At 36.9% G+C, this 21212-nt stretch overlaps 2 protein-coding genes across 2 annotated transcripts; one reads left to right on the forward strand and one right to left on the reverse strand.

Annotated features, from left to right (window-relative positions):
• Positions 1-436: 436 nt before the first annotated feature.
• LOC110645731 (ATP-dependent 6-phosphofructokinase 6) lies at positions 437-3920 on the forward strand. Its single transcript, XM_058149032.1, has 13 exons — positions 437-917; positions 1029-1075; positions 1156-1195; positions 1296-1358; positions 1441-1578; positions 1661-1819; positions 1901-1954; positions 2053-2121; positions 2209-2338; positions 2552-2817; positions 2899-2947; positions 3040-3194; positions 3416-3920. Exons 1-13 carry the CDS (start codon positions 648-650, stop codon positions 3611-3613), a joined length of 1638 nt encoding a protein of 545 aa, XP_058005015.1. The 5' UTR covers positions 437-647; the 3' UTR covers positions 3614-3920.
• Positions 3921-4006: 86 nt separating this feature from the next.
• On the reverse strand, positions 4007-20970 carry LOC131168721 (uncharacterized). Its single transcript, XM_058149031.1, has 15 exons — positions 19924-20970; positions 18989-19044; positions 17699-17757; positions 17442-17513; positions 16877-16960; positions 16500-16607; positions 15807-15869; positions 8488-8568; positions 8099-8164; positions 7214-7369; positions 6951-7028; positions 6404-6442; positions 5678-5760; positions 5296-5368; positions 4007-4539 (listed from the first exon to the last, which is right to left on the reverse strand). Exons 1-15 carry the CDS (start codon positions 20805-20807, stop codon positions 4366-4368), a joined length of 2076 nt encoding a protein of 691 aa, XP_058005014.1. The 5' UTR covers positions 20808-20970; the 3' UTR covers positions 4007-4365.
• Positions 20971-21212: the final 242 nt, after the last annotated feature.

A 21212-nucleotide genomic window follows, 5' to 3' on the forward strand; every position in this document is an offset into this window, starting at 1 on the left:
TTATAATAAACGTGATTAAAACTGCTCTTAGAGAAATTTTAATGATTTAATAATCATAAAATATTTTACTTCAAAAAATTAAAAAAATATTTTATAATATATCGAAATAGTAAAAAATAGTGTTCTTTTTGAATATAAATATTATTTTTTTTATTTATAAAAAAATAAAATCCATATTTTTTCACGAAGAGAACATATGTTTCACGAGCAACTAAAATCTCTCTTGTTATGCCTCGGGGGTGTAAGAATTTGAAGATCCGAATATCCATCATTGTTTTTTACGAGCCAACTTTCTTTGAATAAACAATTTTCCTTCCTGACAATGCCTGAGGTGTATTCTTAGGTAGAATGGTCTAAGCAGCTGCCAATGAAAAGTCCATAGTCTATTCTCTATATAATCTGTAAGTTTGCCAAACTCTCAAACGAGTCCCTGTTTTCTTTTACTGTTTTCTTTTTTGGACACCCTCTTCTATTCTAGTTCCAGCACCATCTCAAACCGCCAAATTCAATTTTGTATTCTTTTATGAATTTTTCCCTTATAATTTCGGTGATTATTATCATCTTTTGCAGTCTAAAATAATAAGAATTGTAGAATCAACGGCTACAAATAGGCCTCCCTCTCTGCTCTCATTTGCGCTCCAAGGAAAATGGATACCATTTCAAGCTCAGCTTCACTCTCAACTCCGCGGTTCCGGTGCTTCGATCCTACAAACTCTTATCATTCAACAACAACAGTCAATCACAGGCCTTATTTCTTGACCTTCTCTGCAAATTCTACCACCGCTAGTACCAGAGATTGCTCTTCCAAGGACGCCATGAAAAATTCTACAAAATACGAGCCCAAGATCATCACCGGTGACGATGGCTACGTTCTTGAAGACGTTCCTCACTTGACAGATCACATATCTGATCTCCCTGTACTTATATTCTCTTTTCTTGAAAATGGAAAAAACAAAAAAAAAAGCTTGTTTTTCTTTTGGCTGGAGAATGTGTTTCGGTGCTTATTCTTGTTTTATGGCGTGATGCAGACATATCCCAATCCATTACAAGACAATCCTTCCTATTCAGTTGTCAAGTAAGTTAAATTTTGGAACTTGACTGATAATTTGGAGATAAAGATGTTTGATTCATAATATGAAGTTTCTGTTTTACCAGGCAGTATTTCGTTAATGCGGATGATACTGTAGCCCAGAAGGTGACTTTCCCAATTTTTTCTGGGTTAAAGAAGTTTCGTGCTGTGATTAATAACCCATTAATTCTGATTTTGGTGGGTTTTTTCCGTTTAATGCATGCAGATTGTTGTACAGAAAGACAGTCTAAGAGGAACTCACTTTAGACGTGCTGGGCCTCGTCAAAAGGTTTGAATTTTATGCCTAATTAATTTCTTGATTTTGGTTCTTTGAATCTTAGATGAGTGACAATTTATTGCATGATTCTCAGGTGTACTTTGAGTCAGATGAAGTGCACGCATGTATTGTAACATGTGGTGGTCTATGCCCTGGTTTAAACACAGTGATTAGAGAATTAGTGTGTGGCTTGTATCACATGTATGGTGTTAACAGAGTTCTTGGGATAGAGGTATGCAAGCAAATGTTTTGGTTATTAGTTTGTTCTTTTATCTCTGTCCTGTTAGATTCAAGATAATAGATTTTGGATACAGGGAGGATACAGAGGCTTTTATGCTCGGAATACAGTTTCCCTGTCACCGAAGGTTGTGAATGATATCCATAAACGTGGTGGCACCATCCTTGGGACGTCTAGAGGAGGCTATGATACCTCCAAGATAGTTGACAGCATCCAGGACAGGGGCATCAATCAGGTCCTTTGACATAATTCCATTTTCAAATGCATTGCAAGAAATTGTGGGTTTATGAGAATGATAACTGAATGCATTTTTCAGGTTTATATAATTGGAGGAGATGGAACTCAAAGAGGGGCTTCAGTGATTTTTGAGGTAATTTTCAAGTCTGCAGTCAAAAGATCTCTTTTTTTTTTTCCAGATTATTTTCTGAGAATTTGTAAAAATTATTCGTACTACATGTTTCCAAGCAGGAAATTAGAAGACGTGGCCTCAAAGTTGCTGTGGTTGGAATTCCAAAGACAATTGACAATGACATTCCGGTATTATTCTCTTCGATAGAACCAATGCTTCTGATGCAAAATGTCATGCAAACTGAAAATATTCTCGTATGTAATTTTTTGGTTCAGGTTATAGACAAGTCCTTCGGTTTTGATACTGCTGTTGAGGAGGCTCAACGAGCTATTAATGCGGCCCATGTTGAGGCTGAGAGCTTTGAGAATGGTATAGGTGTTGTCAAGTTAATGGGACGGTACAGTGGTATGTTCTGCATCACTATATACTACAATGCAAGTTCGTACCAGTTCAACAGCTATGCTTTCTGTTAGTGGCTAGAATCTAGGAGCAGAAAGATGCTTGTATAGCTATATGTTTTTATTTTCTCTGAACTCAATGCCATTGACACTTTGACAAGTCTGATGCAAAATTTACCTGGCTTTTGCTATCAGAATCTAATATAAATTTCTTATGCAGGATTTATTGCAATGTATGCTACTCTTGCCAGCCGAGATGTGGACTGTTGCTTAATTCCAGAATCACCCTTTTACCTTGAAGGCCCTGGTGGACTTTTTGAATTCATTAGAAAAAGACTAAAAGAACATGGGCACATGGTTATTGTAATTGCTGAAGGTGCAGGACAAGAGCTTCTTTGTGAAAGTATGCGTGCTATGGACCAGCAGGATGCTTCAGGAAACAAGTTACTCCAAGATGTTGGTTTGTGGATATCCCAGAAAATTAAAGTATGAATTCTGCAGTACAATTTAACTATTCATGTTGTTCAACTTTCTCATCTTTTAAAAATATTTAATTTGCTTTTGCAGGATGACTTTGCAAACAGGGAAAAGATGAATATAACTCTCAAATACATTGGTTAGTCAACTGAATTTTTCCTTCATACCTGTTGAATGCATAGCCATTACGAAACAAGCAATATGACCACTAATGGATTGCTTTCATATCAGATCCCACTTACATGATCCGTGCTATTCCAAGCAATGCGTCTGACAATGTGTACTGCACTCTACTAGCTCACAGTGCCATTCATGGTGCAATGGCAGGATATACAGGGTTCACAGTTGGCCCTGTTAATGGAAGACATGCTTACATACCATTTCATGTAAGTTCCTCTGTGGCCCTTGTTTGACATTGATTCTTTCAGGTGCAAAACTAGTTCCAGAAAAACATTCAGTCTCCTGCTGATAAATTCCACATTACTAGTTCACAGCTTGAAAAGGATTCTGCATTTTAGCATATTGACTCATGATATCGGTTCCAATTTCTGTGTCTCGATCCTTTTGAGCTTTTTTCTTGAATTAATCCTTACATTGTATCATGCAGCGGGTGACTGAGAGACAGAACAAGGTTGTAATTACTGATAGAATGTGGGCAAGACTTCTGTCGTCAACAAATCAGCCAAGCTTTGTGAATCCTAAACAAGTAATTAAAGATAAAGACATTGTAGATGAAGAACCACGGAGCCAATTACTAAATGGGGAAAATCACATCGATACGCTGACAACCCAGGAAAGGGTTTAAAACAATACATGCCAAATTGAGTAACATTGCTGTGGAGAACATACTTCTTGCAGCATCCTTTTCGGATGCTGGCTTTGGTCATGTTCTATTTAGTACCCTGTTTCAGAAACTCCCGCAAGGTTTTTGTGCAAGTTGCTGTAAGTTTTCAGGCTTGTTCTTTCTTGTTGTAGTACCAGAGAAACATTTGTAAACCAGCCTAAGCAGTCAGCATTCTAATCCCTGGAGGCGTGTTTTTCCAAGTCATTCAGCTGCGTATAAAGTTGTTAGATCAGTGGTCAAAACAAGTAATTTTGAACTGTTTGCTTTTGTAAAAACATAACCTAGCAACTCTTCTTCTTACTCCTCTCTCATCCGTTATCACCAGTTCAAACACAAATTTTTTTCAAAGATATATTATCAATGAAATTTACATAATTTATATAAGATTTCTATTATCAGTACGCAAGTAACTCAAATAAATTACATCAGACGAACACTTGTATGATCTCTAAGACCATCTCGATCTTGTATTTTAACATGCCTGATTGCCCTCTTTCATGCCTTTCTGAAGAAAATTACAAATGAAAATTGCAACGCTAGTCTCCCTGAATCATATACCACAGGGGAACACCAGCAACGGGAAAAGCTACTAGATCTACATCAAAGGGCAAATACTTGATTCGCTTTTTCAGATGACGGATGATAAACAAAATCATATATACAAGGCATTAGAATGTCCTGTTCCCTGTCCATCTTGCAAAATACTCCCAACTTCAATTTTGTCTCGTGAAAACAGTGTCAATGACTTGTCTCAGATTAGAACAGCCGATGACTTTTAGCCCCTCAAAACCTACAGTTGATAGATATTTTTCAGCTGATTTGGGAACAATACACATTTTGTATCCCAGTTTGGCCACTGTATTTACTCTTTTCTCCATTCTAGGTACCTGCGATATCATAACAAATGTTGATCAAAATGGGTTAATACATTTCCATTGGGAAACTGAAAATAAGTAAAATGAATAACGAAAGTGAATCAAAAGAATAAATGAATGTCCAAAGGTTGCAAAAGTCCAATGAGATGAACTGAAGTTGCCCTCAGTGGTTATGAGAAAGTACTAACAGTGCGTTGTCAGAATATTTAAATAACTCCTGTAGAAGCAATTATAAACACAGCAAAAGTTTGTACAGTATATTCCAAGGTTGAATAGCTGTGATTTGAATTAGCAGCAAATTAAATTAACAAGCTGTGCTGGACCATACTTTGATGATCAGTTCCAAGCTTGTCACATAAACTTTGGTCAGCAAGGGCAGGCTTCCAGGGCTTTGCTCTGTGTTAGGCCGTTCAGAGTTAAGAGCCATAACACTTGAGATCAAGCAAGCAAGCCAGCCCACATGGTGCAAACCAGATCAAGTTTTGAATAGAGATTCAAGCTTTAATGAATATCCAAAGTTGAAAGCAGTAAATGTGTGTTTCAATTACTTAATATCCATAAGAAATGAGAGGAAAAAGGAAATCCAGATATACCATGGGATGAAATTTCACATGCAAGAGGGTTGAAAGCAAAGAAAATGTATCCAATGATACATAGGCATTTCCAAAGCCAAAAAAAAAAAGAGTTAAGTCCTACAAGGCAATTCCTTATTGTTAACAGTGCTTTGGATTTTTGTATACAAAAAAATCATGGAGATTATATAATTACCGTGCGTAGCTCACCACCAAGGCCAATTTCTCCAATAAATGCAACGTTATTGGGAATAGGGAACTCCAAGAAACTGAGATGTCAAGGAAGATAGGATCATCAACTTTGGAGCAGATAATTGCAGTAAATATAAATGTGAGGGAACATAGATAGGAAGGTGCAACAGTGCAAATGCGACAGTCTTTGTGCTGCTTGCACCGGGACAATTGCGTCATATTAAATGTCTATCATATTGTCAGATGTGTACAAAACGATATTATTATCAATACTCACATAAAGTGAATATTCAATTTAAAAATATACCAATGACTAGTCTTACAAAAAAAAAAAAAAAAAAAAAATACAAAATCATAAACAAAAAAGGAAGAAAAGAAGAACTTGCCTACTGCAAATTGCAGCTGCTATTGCAAGATCTCCAGCAGTCTCAGTCAATGTCACTCCACTAACAACATTTAAAAAGATACTCTAATGCAAAAAAGGAATAAAAATAGTTAATCACAATGATTTTTAACTAAAATATCTACAATATTGCTAAAATTGATGCAAACAAAACATAAAATCACAACCATTCCAACATACTTCACTTAAAACCATTTTTCTACCACGCAAAAAAAATGAGACAGAAAGTTAATATTGTAGAATTGTGCAAGTGCATTCTATCATAAGTTCTTAAACAAAATTATATACTATGCATATTTCAGTCTAAACTTGAAAATTTGCCTGTGATTCTGCTCTTCTTCTTCACATTACTCACTTCCTTCACACATATTCATAAATTCATTGACAGTACCATAAACTGGAAGAAGATAATGAAAGAAAAAGACACTACAAATTGCCTTGTACAGCAACTAGTACAATGCTACATTTCTGTATATTTCCATAATTTTCTATTTCCATCTTTAAGAAAAAAGGCAATGATGCCAATCTTTATGTCATCCCTGTTTCGAAACTTTAAAGCTTGATGAAAATTAAAAACAGGAAAAAGGAAAACCAAATTCAAGCCTTACAAGTATCTTTTAGAACAGGCAAATAGAAAACCAACACACAGAAAATATTTCCAAAGAGAAGGATATGTAGAAGGATATGTAGAATGTAGATATTGACTTACGTTCTCTTGGAGCATTAAACCAGCTTGCTTCTTAAGAACCTGCAATTCAAGACATATGAATTAGAAATTAAAAAATGTCAGTTCATAAGCTACATCTAAGCAAATAGTTTGCATCTAAAATGCTTACAAACAAACGAGAGAAGAAACAACATTGGAAGATTAATGCATTTTTGATCCAGAGAGAAGAAGAGAGTGTGTATGCACACAGTTGTAATATTTAATTTCATAAGGAGTACGCAAATATCTAATTTCATAGTAGTAACAATAACAATATTACATATATGCTTAAAAATATCAATTAAAACAAGCATGCACAGAATTTCTCAACCTAGGAATGAGGTCTTGGGAATGGAGAGAAGTAACCCCAGTTCTGAATGGCAAAAGTCAACTAACATATGCATATATGTATGTATATGATCAGAATTATACAATTTGCCATCATGATCTAGAAGTTTTAGATTTAAAGTGAGAATATATAGTGTGGATAACAAAATCGCAATAATGGCATGCATGCACCTAAATTTTACCAAAACCTTAAATCACTCACTGATATAATCATGTCAGCTCTGCTAGCTTGTACCCCATTAACATGCCTTGAAACTGATGAACCAGTGGCACATAAAGCCTACATGAAAATTCAGAAAAAAAAAAAATGTGATTTATGCATCATCATTAATCCACATAAAACGTGTTAGTCCCTACAATCATTATCAAGCTTACCTCATAATAATATGCAAAAACTGTGGACAAGAAAATTTAATAACCAAATCAGATTGCAAAAATTAGAAAGAAATTTTATATGCTATGCACCTGAATTTCAAGAAGGAAACTTCGAGATCCATCCATTATTACTGCAACAGCTAGCCCAACTAAAATCTCTGAACCCAAGTACTGCTCACTTAAGAATATCTCACTTGGATTTGAAACAGCTTGCAGACCTGATTGTGACATTTCAAATACTCCAAGCTGAAACCATGAAGCAATTCTATTATCACCGTCTAAATGAAATATTTACATAAATCATTAAATTCATCAAGGACCAAGCAAACTAAAGTAACTAACTACCATCACCCATTCTTTCCGGTGTTTTGAAGAGATTATTCTTCAAAAAGGTTTTTTTTTTTTAATTTTTTTAATGCAAATTATAGCCCCAGTTATAAAACATCACGAGACTGTGTTATAGCTCATGTAACTGCTTGACCCAGGTGCGATAAGTTTAGCACCACACTGGAAAATAAACAGCAAGCACCAAAAATACGCCTTAACAGCAATATGGACTAGAAAGATCTACAAGAGGGACTAAAATTCCACCAAGTAAGTATGCCCATCAATAGATAGATAGGGTATCTCGAGTAGGCTGGTATGGTAAAGCTTTATCAAAGATGTACCAATTTTCATATTAAGAATAGAAACACTAAAAAGGAAACCTCAGAGTAGAAAGATTCAAACGCAATATAAAGTTTCCTAGGCATATGCTACCTAAATTGGTAAAATAAAAGCATACTGGGTAGAAGCAATAGGCACCATTAGGTGTTCTTTGAGAAGTTAGGACTGTAACGTGATAAGTAATCAGCATAAGTTACACAAATCAACCAACTCTAAAATGAAGGGGAAAACTGAAATTGCATAATATCCACGCAAATTTTCACCATAATACAAATAAATATGAGCTGCAGTGTCACCATTACTGCACACCTCATCAGTGGATCCAAAGCGATTCTTCACAGGCCGAAGTAAGCGATGAGTTGAATGCTTCTCACCCTGATATGTGTAACACATCTGTGATCAGTAAGTTTCACATGCTAAGCATAAAAAAGCAAAATTGCGTTTGAAGGCCCACCAAAAGGAGGAGTTTAAATATCAATGTCAAAAAACCCTCATGTGCAAGTAGTTCAGAAACAAGTTCAAACTCACTTGATTATGTTTGCATATGTAAATCTTAACATGATATGCACCTTTAAATGGAAGAGGGGACCAAAAGCAGACTATATGCCTAAGTGCAAAGGTGAAAATGTAACCTACAACGTAACCAAATCCTAGCTTCACCAACTATCCAGTAAAACAAAATGTAACAAGGTACCAACTTCCAAATATAAAACAACATCAACGATGTGCTCCAAGACCCGAGGCCCTGCTATATCTCCAGATTTGGTCACGTGTCCAATCTGTGAAAAAAAAAATTATATAAGCACAAGGCATGAGTTAGTTACTGTGCAAGTTAAACAGCAGACATTAGACTCAGTCAGCAATCACCAAAAGACCCACAGATCAACAGAAGTATGAACAGTAATATCTGACACAACCAAAAAATCTGAGGATAATAGGAAAAGATTACTCAAAAAGAATCCACAAAAACGAAGGCTGTACTCAAGTCATGCTGGCCACAGTCTTGTTTGGCCCATGTTTGACTGGCCGAACCAGATCGCAAACACTTTGGGTGGGCGGGTGCAGGGTAGTGGTGTAGTCCCATACCCTCCCCCACCTTTGAACCAGACTGGAATTGAAACTGGCAGTTTGCCCTGGAGGTCTGGTCCAAGCTGCCAATTCCTTAAAAAAAGAAATTCAAAAAAATTATTTTAACTGTTGGATTGCCTCAACCACAATCAAACTGGAATCACTAGGAACTGGGACCCAACTGTCCATTTCAGGTTTGTCCCAGCCTTGGCCCAGAACCGAACTGTGCATAGTTATGAAAGGCTCAAGGCGCACTAAGGCGCCAAGGGGTCCTAGAGCCTAGGCGCAAGGCCAAGGCTCACGCCTGAGTGAGATGAAGCGCAAAATAAAAAAATAATAAAAGTAAAATAAATATGAATATTCCATTAAACTTCAAATAATATAAAACTAAAAATAATAATAACCAATAAGCATTCAAGTACTAAATTATTAAAACTTTAATAGTCTTTTAATCTTTCATAACTGAAGTTAAGAAATTATAAAGTAACTATATCTTCTTCATCTTTTTCTACAGTTTCATCCTCTTAATATTCATCTTCAAAATCAATATCTTCATTATTTCCCTCACCTTTAAGAACTAAGGAGTATTAACTTTTTTTTTTGAAAAAGATAATGAGTGGTAGTGTTAATAATGAAAATATGAGGTTTGTAATCCTGAGTATGTTAGTTTGATGAGATTTTGGTGACTAGTTATCACCAACAATACTAATTTTGAAAACTTCTAAATCAACAAATTTCGAGTTGGGTGGTAGTGCTTTTTGTCAATGGAAGTACTAGCCGAATGTAGAAATAAAAAAGGCGCGTCTTTCTAGCCTTGCGCCTCGAACAAGACGCACGCCTAGGCGTATGAGGCGAGGGCCTGGTGAATGTTGCCCGCCTTTCTCCTGTAGAGGCGCTAGGACTGGAGCCTGGAGCCTGAGGCGCGCCTTTAATAACTATGTAATTGTTGCTAGTTCTATACTTGAGAGAAATGTATAAAACTATTAAAAAAAAAAAGCCAAAACAAAACTTCGGGTTTGATAAATGGGCAATTCTTGGGATATGAAAGTACATTGAAGATATTGCTGTGGGGAAATTGGAGAGAGATAAACATTAATCAGGGGTTTAAATTGTGGCCTATGACCCTGGTCACTCTATGGCCTTTGTAGTGTGTCATGGCCAAAGTGTAACAGTCACATTACGAACTATCATTTTTTCTTTTTATTTTTTTTTTAAGTTAGCTTGCAGAAAATGGCGCATTCATAGTGCAATGGCTTGTAATAGGGGCTAACAGCCAGACTATAGGACGAAAAACCAATATACAATCACTGTTATCTAAAACCTCGAGAAAGAGAGAGACCATCGAGTAACCATTAAAATTATTTTCTTACTTTCTCTGCTTATGAAGAGACCAAACTCCAAAGAACAAAAGAGAATAAAAATGCAGATTTTGAACAAGTAACTACTGAAACAGTGATCCAGTAATTCACATTCATCTAACATATGCATCATAAGAGGGAGCATGTTGTGGATGCTTTCGTTGGGCAGAATTATCATCGACGTGGCACCAGCAGGATCAGTGGCAAAAGAGCTTAATGTGACAGCATGATTCCAGGAATCAAATATTATCTTTTAATTTAGAGTCAATGATTCTGGAAGAGTAATTTTAGGGATTAGTTTCTTTATGATATTTTCTAAATAATTGTATTCCTATTTACTTAGGAATTTCTTCTTTTATGGATTCCTTTTGCTGTGTAAGCCTTGCTACAAAAAGGCAGAATTTTATTGAATAAAACTACCGAAAATTATCTCTAAAATTTCAGTGAGGTTTAAGGCTCTCCCACTTTCAAAGAGTCTTGAGGTTCGGGCTCCCTCTGACAAGTCCAAAGTCTATCATCATAGGTTCTACAAGAGGGAAGAATCGCAACGAGGGTAAAGCTACAAGTTCTGAAGGAGATTTTATAGTTCATTGACCGGTGACACAATCTTTAACTTGTGAACATAACAACTTTGTATCAAAGCCAAACGTCATGGGGGGATTCTAATGAGTTACGAGCTATCCGTGAATCACAAGAGCAGAATGCCGCCAGAGTGACACAAGTAGAGGCACAACTCCATGAATTAACTCGACAGCTACGGGAATTCATGAGTAACATTATCGGCAGCCATGGAAAAGGATCGAAATTAGGGATAGGCAGCAGCAACTCTCGACCGAATGGTTCTTCAGGATCTGATGATAGATCTGAATCTCGAAAGGGTGGTGGCACGGTTTCGAGATATGCCAAATTGGATTTTCCAATGTTTGACAGTTCAGATGACCCACTCAGATGGTTACATCGTTGCGACCAATTTTTTCTGAATAAAAAAACTCCTGAAACTAAGAAGGTTAGTCTTGCCGCATTTCATATGACAAGAGAGGCACAATTATGGTTTTATAGGCTAGAGCAAGAAGAACCGAGGTTGGTTTGGGAATCTTTTAAAGAGTTTTGCAACTTGAGATTTGGGCCACCATTGAGGAAACTCCCTCGGAGAACTAGTTAATTTGAAGCAGACAGGGACGATTGAAGAGTACCAAAAACAATTTCAGAGTTTGCTAGCTAGTGCCAACTCCGTTCGAATTGATCAGCAAGTGGATCTTTTCACTGCAGGATTGTCAGAAAGCATTCGGGTGGATGTTGAGATGCAAAAACCCTCTAATTTGGTAACTGCCATGAGTCTTGCTCGTGCCTTTGAAAAGAAACAGCAATTAATACGGGCTAGTACAGTCCGGCGTACTCCTTGGATCACTCTAAAGACTTCAGTTGTAACACCTACTTCATCCGGAAACAAGGCAACATCAGGTTCAGTAGTGATAGCCCCTAGCGTAGGCAGTGTTTCTACACCCTTTGTTAAAAAATTATCGCAAGTTGAAATGGCAGATCGCTGGACGAAAGGGCTATGATACAATTGCGATGAGCCATATACCTTTGGCCATCAATGTAAGAAACTATTTTGGCTAGAGCTAGAAGATGATGGGGAGTTGAATGAGGAGTTAGGGGACAAAACCATAGAGGAACCAGCCATTTCTTTGCATGCTATCACAGGTCTTCAACATTCCAGAACTATGCAATGGCTAGCTAACATCAAGGGCTGCCCAATTACGGTGCTGGTTGATTCTGGAAGTACCCACAACTTCATCAGGAAAATTGCAGCTCAACGACTTGGCCTACCCCTGAACTCACAGCATGGATGGCAGGTGGCAGTGGTAAATGGTCAAAAAATACCAAGTTTGGGGACTTGCAGTGAGACTTTGCAAGTATCAGGTGAAACTTTTCCTCTTGAATTATATGTAATACCGTTGGCTGGATTTGATGTTGTACTAGGTGTATGACGTTGGGCCCAATATGGTGGAACTTTGCAACTCTTACTATGAATTTTGAATTGGGGGATAAACAAGTTACTCTACAAGGACTTCAACCTGACCATAATCCTAAAGTTCATCTATTGAATGGGAATGGAGAATCAAAAACTAGCTTGGGTGGTATACTGGAGCAGTTTACAGACTTGTTTCATGATCTTACAGGGCTACCTCCAATTAGATCTTGTGACCACCGAATATTCTTGCTTCCTAGTTTGGCACCTGTGGTGGTCAGACCCTATAGATACTCGCACCTACAGAAGGAAGAGATCGAAAAACAATGTGAGGAAATGCTTCATCAAGGAATCATTCGCCCAAGTCATTCTCCTTTTTCCTCTCCAGTATTGCTTGTTAAAAAAAAAAAAAAGAGGGATAATGGCACTTCTGTGTAGACTACCGTGAGCTTAATGCCAAGACAATTAAGGATAAGTTTCCGACTCCAATAGTCGATGAATTACTTGATGAACTCCATAGGGCTCGATACTTCACCAAATTGGATTTAAAATCTGGTCACCACCAAGTTCGTATGGCTGCGGAGGATGTGGAGAAAACAGCCTTTCGAACACACCATGGTCACTTCGAATTTCTAGTCATGCCTTTTGGCCTGACGAATGCCCCATCAACTTTTCAAGCATTGATGAACGAGGTATTTTAAACCTACCTTCGAAAATTTGTTCTTGTTTTCTTTGACGATATCTTAGTTTATAGCAGGACACGGGATGAACATCTACAACATATAAATATGGTGTTTCAATTGCTTCATTCTCATCATTTGTTTATTAAAAGATCTAAATGTTCTTTTGGGGAGACTCAAGTGGCCTATCTTGGTCACGTAATCAGTGCCGCCGGTGTTTCGGTTGATGCTACAAAAATTTCAACTATCACTGAATAGCCTCAACCACATTTGGTCAAGGCTCTGCGTGGTTTTTTGGGACTGATAGGTTACTATCGAAAGTTTATCAGAGATTACGGTCGCTTGGCAAGAACCTTGACCAGCTTATTAAGAAAAGGTGGTTTCCAGTGGAGTGAAGAAGCAGCCGCATCATTTGTTGCACTAAAACAAGCACTAGCACAAGCACCTGTACTTCAGCTTCCTAACTTTGATGCCGAGTTCGTAGTAGAGTGTGACGCATCTGGAGTAGGTATTGGGGCAGTTCTTCAACAAGATGGTCACCCTCTTGCTTTTTTCAGTCGAAAATTAGCTGACAGACATCACAAGCCGGCCGCCTATGAAAGAGAACTCATTGGTTTAGCCAAGGCAGTGCAACATTGGCGCCCATATCTGTGGGGAAGGGCATTTCTTATCAAAACAGATCATTATAGCCTGAAATACTTGCTGGAGCAACGGCTAACTACTTCACCTCAACAACATTGGCTTAGCAAATTGTTCAGCTTTGACTTTCGAGTGGAGTGCAAGGCGGGTCAGCTCAATAAAGCAGCGGATGCTCTCTCTAGCCGAGATGAAGAGATAGGCAATTTGTTTGCTATTTCACAACCAATGGTGTTGTTGCTGGATGATATTCGGAGTGAAATCAAGAACACTGATTCTCTTTGTCAATTGCGACGTCAAGTGGAAGATGGGGAATTAGGAGCGGATTGGTCCGTCTCCAATGGACTTATTCTCTATTGTCATCGTATTTATCTTCAGTCTACTTCCCCTTTGATTCATACTATCATTGGAGGGGTACATAATAGTACACATGAAGGGATACAAAAACTTTGCATCGAGTTCGCAGTGAATTTTAGTGGAAAGGCATGAAGGCTAATATTCGTGACTTTATTGAGTCTTGCTTAGTTTGTCAGCAACAAAGGACTTCAAATTTACATCCGGCGGGTTTGTTGCAACCTCTAGCTCTTCCATCACAAATATGGTTTGATATTTCAATGGATTTTGTGGAAGGGTTACCTAAGGTGAAAGGCAAGTCAGTCTTGTTTGTTGTGGTTGATCGGTTCTCTAAATATGCTCACTTTATTCCCCTTTCACATCCTTACACTGCTGTAATTGTCGCACATGCATTCTTTTCCAATGTTTTTCGTTTACATGGGTTACCGGAGTCCATTGTTAGTGATCGTGATGTGGTATTCACTGGTAACTTTTGGAGAGAATTATTTCGGTTAAGTGGAATCAAGCTGAACTTTTCTTCTGCCAACCATCCTCAATCGGATGGTCAAACAGAGGTTGTCAATCGTACGATTGAGATGTATTTGAGATGTTTTGTGGGTGACAAACCAACAAGCTGGGTTGATTGGCTCTCCTGGGCTGAATGCTGTTACAATAACTCCTTCCATTCAGCTTTACGAACCACTCCCTTTCAGGTGGTGTAAGGACGGGAACCACCCAAGCTGCTATCCTATGATTCAGGTTCTTCTCGAGTAGATGCTGTTGATAAGGCTTTAGTTGATCGTGATTCAGTTCTTGAGGAAATACGCTTACGTCTCCAACAAGCACAAGTTCGAATGAAAGAGTACTATGATAAGGGCCATCGTGAGTTACAATTTCAGCCAAGTGATTGGGTATGGCTGCGCCTCCTTCCCTATAGACGTCTCTCAATTACCAATACTCAACACACTAAGCTATCTCCCAAGTTTTATGGACCTTATAAAGTGCTGCGTTGAATTAGTGAAGTTGCTTATCAACTAGAGCTTCCTTCCTCTAGTCGACTTCATGATGTTTTTCACATTTCGCTCCTTAAACCATTCAAGGGAGCTCCTCCTACAATGGTTCCTAGTCTTCCGCTTGTTCCAATTCCAGCAGTAGTTCTTTGTGCAAGACTGAATCAGGGTACTTGGGAATTACTTGTTCAATGGAAAGGCTTGCCACCTTCTGAAGCCACTTGGGAGAGTCTTGATCAGTTCCAGAATGCTTATCCTACTTTTGAGCTTGAGGACAAGCTCTTTCCTCAGGAGGGGAGTAATGTTGTGGATGCTTTCGTTGGGCAGAATTATCATCGACGTGGGACCAGCAGGATCAGTGGCAAAAGAGCTTAATGTGACAGCATGATTTCAGGAATCAAATATTATCTTTTAATTTAGAGTCAATGATTCTGGAAGAGTAATTTTAGGGATTAGTTTCTTTATGATATTTTCTAAATAATTGTATTCCTATTTAGTTAGGAATTTCTTTTTTTATGGATTCCTTTTGCTGTGTAAGCCTTGCTATAAAAAGGCAGAATTTTATTGAATAAAACCATCGAAAATTATCTCTAAAATTTCAGTGAGGTTTAAGGCTCTCTCACTTTCAACGAGTCTTGAGGTTCGGGCTCCCTCCGACGAGTCCACAGTCTGTCATCATAGGTTCTACAAGAGGGAAGAATCGCAACAAGGGTAAAGCTACAAGTTCTGAAGGAGATTTTATAGTTCATAGACCCGTGACGCGATCCTTAACTCGTGAACATAACAGAGCATTTCCATGTACCATGAAATAAACAATAGAGGTAAAGACAGAAGTTGATATGTATAAACAACTTAATATTTTTTCCCACTCATTTTTGTAAAACTCCAATTTAAAAATTCTACAGACATTATAGGAAAATTGAGAAATAGTTGAATGCATTTTAGACAGTCAATGCTCACCAAAAGAACTGGTATTTTTGTCTTCTTGGCAAAACGCAGCAAAGCTGATGTGCATTCCTTAACCTGTCACAGATCCAGACAATGGCAACACTCATGATACTGTCCTGAACTCATCACCCACATGCATGCGCATGTGCATGCATAAACACACATTTGCTGCTTATATGTTCAGAAGAACTAAAAATAAAAGGAAAAGGATATTTAAAGAGACAAGAAATGAGATGGCAATTGTTTGAGAGAGGGTATTGCTAATGAAAAGTTATACACAATATTATTGATAATGCCCTTCTAATAGGCATAAGCATTGCACCTCTTCTGTTAACAAGCTGAAGAAGATAAGCATGTGAAAGATGCCAATATATCAGGTGAGTTTTTCTGGTCTGTCAATAGCTTCAATTGAAAAGAGGATTGAATTTAAATTTAAGAGTACTTAACAGATAGGATTAAATGTAACATATTTCCTAGTAGAAATACATTCTTATAATTAATATATTTAATGTTTCCCATACAACAAAGAAAAAGAGCAAACGCTGAAGCAGCGTTTGCATGCCATAAAATTCAAATCTATTTAGCTAAAATTATGAAATATCTTGGGTTCAGTATCAGAGTTGACACAGAGAATGCCCATAGACTAAATGATCCAGCTCAATATAATGAGGTCAGATATTTTATATTGGTAGGATATTTTCCAACCTGAGACAATCCTCCAGCACTTCCAGTGACTCCTTGTATATAAACTGTTTGAATTGAATCAATAATTAGAGCACGGGGGAATAGAGGCTGAATTTTCCCTAATATGTCCTGAAAGAAAGAAAGTTATAGCTATTACTATAAGCTTCACACAATAAACCTTTGAGTTTCTTATATAGAACACTCTTCTAATAGATTCATTATACGCTTAAAAGTACAGACTGAGTGCACATAATACCTGAACCAGTAACATGATTCAAAACAAAGTGGAGTTGCAAATTGCAATAATATGAAATCATAAACACAAAGAATAAATGATAACAAGCGAAAGGTAAAATGATAACCAACAAATCCATTTAGCATAATTACAAAATAATTACCTCAATATCAGTACTTGAATACAAAAATATTTCCTCCACTCCAATCCTTATGCGGTCGGCCCTGTTAACAATTTGCTCAATACTCTGCCACAAGAAAGGGAAGTGAGATAGCACTTGCACGTTGAAAACAAACATGTAGTTGCTTGTTGATACTTTTCAAAAGCAATGAAGTCAAATATCGGAGGGCAACTAAACTGTAGGTTCTGAAAATAACACAAGAATGAACTAACTGGAGCCATTTATATAATCCCCAAAAAATGAGGAGTTGATCCCTAAAATTTTAAAACATCTTTTCATTTTAAACCAAGGTAAAAAAAAAAAAAAAGAAATTAGATTAAAAACCTAACCAAAATAATGAGAAGTTGAAATTTCATTTGAAACATCCTTTCATTTTAGCAAGGCTAAAAAATTTTAAGAACGAAATTAGGTTAAAAACCTCACTAAAATAGTGAGAAATTGAAATTGCATTTGAAGCTCTATTTGGATTAACAAAGAAGCCAGATGGAATATTTCTTCTTCTTTTTTCTTTTTGGCATATGAAAATCAGAAAATAGGAAACACTAACCTCTTCTCCAGAGACATACACAACTGGAGTTTGTTTGCCTATGTCTTGTCCTTCAGCAATTATTGCAGCAATCTTCAAATTCAAAAGAGTAGGCATCAGATGAACACTAAAGAGAGGTATGGAAGGGTGGATAAAAAGATAATTAGGGATCAAACAGAAGGATAGAAGCAAATATCCTGAACAAATTAAAGGAAATAAAGTCAAGAATTGTGCAAAGTAAAAGCATATTAGACAAATATATAACAAACAACTTATACCTGCAATAATAGGGTGCTCTTGCCAACCCCAGGATCACCACCAACCAAAATCAAAGAACCTTCAAATAAAAGGACATGCAGCTAAAATAAGCTTGGAGCTATCCACTTCTTACAAAACAGGGTTAAAAAGAAAAAAAAAAAAAACAACTTTTAAAAGACTTCATTAAACACTAGCTGAACAAAATAGCAGGGTCAAAGATAGTATGAGTAGCCAAAACCTAACATTCAACATGGATTCAATACCCAGGCCCTGCATCCACCCCAACGAACCAAGGAAATAAAGGCTTAGGCATATTTAGTTATGAGGAATTAGGGAAAGGTGAAGAGAATTGTCTTTTATCCATTCCTGGTCTCTCTCTTCTTGGATCCTGTGCAGGTATTTAAAAGAGGGAAGGAAGTCTTCTTATTCTTGGTCTCCCATTCTTGTGCTTTCATTCCAGTGTACCAAAAACTCCAATGAATGGGAATGAAGCCCTGATTCTCATTCCTAATTTCTTGTTCATGGTGACTAAATGAAGGCTTCAGAGTAATTTCATATTCTAGTAATTATATTCATAACAATTCAAAGAATCAAAAAACTTTCCTTCTTACTGTTGTTTCTAGTTGTTTTGTTCTATGCTACATTCTACTTTCTCTATTGAATAAATTTAATTTTCATATATATATATATATATATATATATATATATATATATATATATATATATATATATAACAGCACAAGACCATGATTAAAGTATAAAACATGAAGGATATTTTGTTAGATCCACCAACAAGTAAAGGATTTGATAAATGTAACAGCTGGCGCGTTGCATTTCTTAGAAACTACTGTAAAAATGTTTTACCATGAAAAGAAGAACAACAACATCAATTCAACAAGATGAATCACCAAAGGTCAAATATTGATCCTTTAATGAAATGACTCGTATTATGTTAAACCTTAAAAACTACAGAGTACCATGGTGAGAAGGAAAAAAAAATGCATGTCTATTAAAACAAAGACTCCAATATTGTCCTCACTTTCAAACTTTGGCACTGTTTTGCTTGCTGCAAAGCTGGAAATTTCCAATTCATAAAAAAGAAAAGGAAAAATATAATATTTTCAAATTGCTAACAACACAAGATAAAAATGAGCTTGCAGGTTTAAAGATGGTAGTTTCTATTTCAATAGAATGCTGCATTGCTTCTACCAACTTCAAGCTGATAAAGATTCAGAAACTGAAAAGACCAAGTCAAGAAAGCAATATCTTAAAGCAGTAATGAATGTAATTAAAAGTAAATCTGGCCAAACCTGGAACAAGACCACCACCAAGTACCCTAGCAACTTCACTTCCAAAGAGTCCAGGCCTGAATCACAATCCCACAAAATTTATATGCATGATAAAGAATGCATATTTATATCCCTCTTAAGAAATGTATTTATATAAGATCATGGTATAAAATTCTGTATTATAATCCAAAGAAGTTGCTGTTGTAGATACGTTTTTAGCAAAAGCCTAAAGTCACTGTAATTCTCCATTGCAAAACAAAAAATAAATGCTTGCGTGGGACTTTGCAGTTACTTTTAATGATAAGCATGGAAATAATGTCCCAATGCACAGCATGAAAGTTCATGGCAAGAATTGTCATAAATGATAAAATCCTAAACAACCAACCATGGGAACTATTGGGCAGTAAAAATACGCCATCAGAGCCATCAGATAGAGGGCTGATTCTGTTCATAATAGATATCTCAAACATCCTTGCTTAAAATAAATCATTCCGTGAAATCCTTGTAAATCTTTTTTTTTTTTCTTTTAACAAAAGGGGGCCATCCTTATGTATCTTTAGTATCCAGATTCAAAAAGCCAGGTTTCCAGAGATAAAACAACAGTAAATTAGATAACAAAATAAAGAGAAAAGAAGGCATCAGAAATAGAGATAAGCAATAAGAAATGAAAACTCAACTAAGAAGTCGCCAACCAATTTACTAGTCCCTTCCCTTGGTCTTCCCTAAATAAAGCAGAAAACTACACCCAACCAAGCCTAATACAATAATTTCTTTCAGTTAACGTGGCCTCAAATTTCCTTGAAAACCAAAACTTAGATTGTTTTCCCTCACAACCAGCTCTAAGTCTTGTTAAGATGACTACATATCAAAACAAAAACAAAATAAGGGGTCCAGTATTCTTTCCAAGCAACAAAAAAGAAAAAAAGAATAGCTAAATGGAAAAGGCAATCACTTACAAAGGAATCCTCCAATTCAACTGATCCATCTTCTGGTTCACATCTTTCAACTTCAACGGTTGTGCGTCACCAACTTTCTGTGGTAGCCAAGACCGCACTGCATTTTCAGAAACCCCCATCCCACTTACTTTACCCGCACTCCCAACATCCCTTTCTATAAACTGCTTCATTGTTCCTGCCAGGCGACATTCTCGACAGATTCCCCACCATTGCCCATCTTCATACCCACAATTCTCGCAAACATAAATAATTTTACTCTTTCCCTTCTTTCTACTCCCAACTATCTTCCCAGCTCCCACTTCCTTGAGCAAATCGGTCTTCTTCAAACCCCCATACCTCTTTTCGTTCAGAAAATCCTCATTTTCATGACTATAATGCACTAACCCCATCCGGATTTTGTCTCTATCACTCAATTTCTCTGTCTTCAAACCGCTATAAATGTTTTCCTTCGATAAATTGTTTATTTCTTCGTCAGAACTCTCCAAGTCCAAATGAACACTGTCCCCTTCACTCAAATTTCCCTTTCTTGCGCTCCCATAAGTCGTCTCTACATCGGTACCCACAAATTCCGTTGAGAAATTTGACAATCCAGGCTTGAATTCTTGCTCATCGCCCTTATTTATGCTCGACGAGACTGAACCATAAATACTCCAAACTTGACGGGCACTCTCAGTACCATTACCATTCCTTGTCTCGCCAGAATCAGAGTCGGTTATGGAGGAGTGGGAACCAAGAGCGGACTCTCCGGCGCAGAAACGATGGGAGGTGGGATGGAATTGACGGTGATGCAGGGAGAAAGGCCTGAGGGTTCTGGTGGGGTTTAAGAAGAAAAAGTGTTTGTGTGTGCAGAATGACCTTACGGCTTTCATGTCAAGGATTTGCATGAGAGGGATGTAGTAAAACCCTAATATGAAAAAAAAAAAAAAAAAAAAGTGTTGCAGGAGGTGCAGGGGTTTAGGGTTTTGAGGAAACCCCGCCAAGTTCAAAATGAAAATAATCGTTATCGGTCGGGACGAAGTCCAAACACCTGCAATTAAAAAAAGCAGGGCCTTTTTTTTTTTTTTTTTAAGTAAAAAGAGCAGTTGAACGCTTGAATTTGCTGGCCTAAACGAAATATTTAAATGATTTTTTTTGAAATAAATGATTTAATTTATTGTAACGATGCATGAAAAATGTGGGTTTATGGGAGAGACAAGCAAGCGAAGGTAAGATATCTTCATCACCATCAATTATTCAATTGAATTCTTGTATTTCAAATATAAATTTGATAAAAAAAAATAATAATAATA

Source organism: Hevea brasiliensis, chromosome 6 (assembly GCF_030052815.1).
Source record: "Hevea brasiliensis isolate MT/VB/25A 57/8 chromosome 6, ASM3005281v1, whole genome shotgun sequence".
Classification (NCBI taxonomy): Eukaryota; Viridiplantae; Streptophyta; class Magnoliopsida; order Malpighiales; family Euphorbiaceae; genus Hevea; species Hevea brasiliensis.

Coding starts and splice junctions, on each gene's coding strand:
- LOC110645731 (XM_058149032.1), top strand. CDS start 648: ATGGATACCATTTCAAGCTCAGCTTCACTCTCAACTCCGCGGTTCCGG. Junction 1,076..1,155: donor CCTTCCTATTCAGTTGTCAA/GTAAGTTAAATT, acceptor CTGTTTTACCAG/GCAGTATTTCGTTAATGCGG. Junction 1,196..1,295: donor ATGATACTGTAGCCCAGAAG/GTGACTTTCCCA, acceptor TAATGCATGCAG/ATTGTTGTACAGAAAGACAG.
- LOC131168721 (XM_058149031.1), bottom strand. CDS start 20,807: ATGCAAATCCTTGACATGAAAGCCGTAAGGTCATTCTGCACACACAAA. Junction 17,514..17,698: donor AGAGCACCCTATTATTGCAG/GTATAAGTTGTT, acceptor TTGAATTTGAAG/ATTGCTGCAATAATTGCTGA. Junction 15,870..16,499: donor GTGCTGGAGGATTGTCTCAG/GTTGGAAAATAT, acceptor GATCTGTGACAG/GTTAAGGAATGCACATCAGC.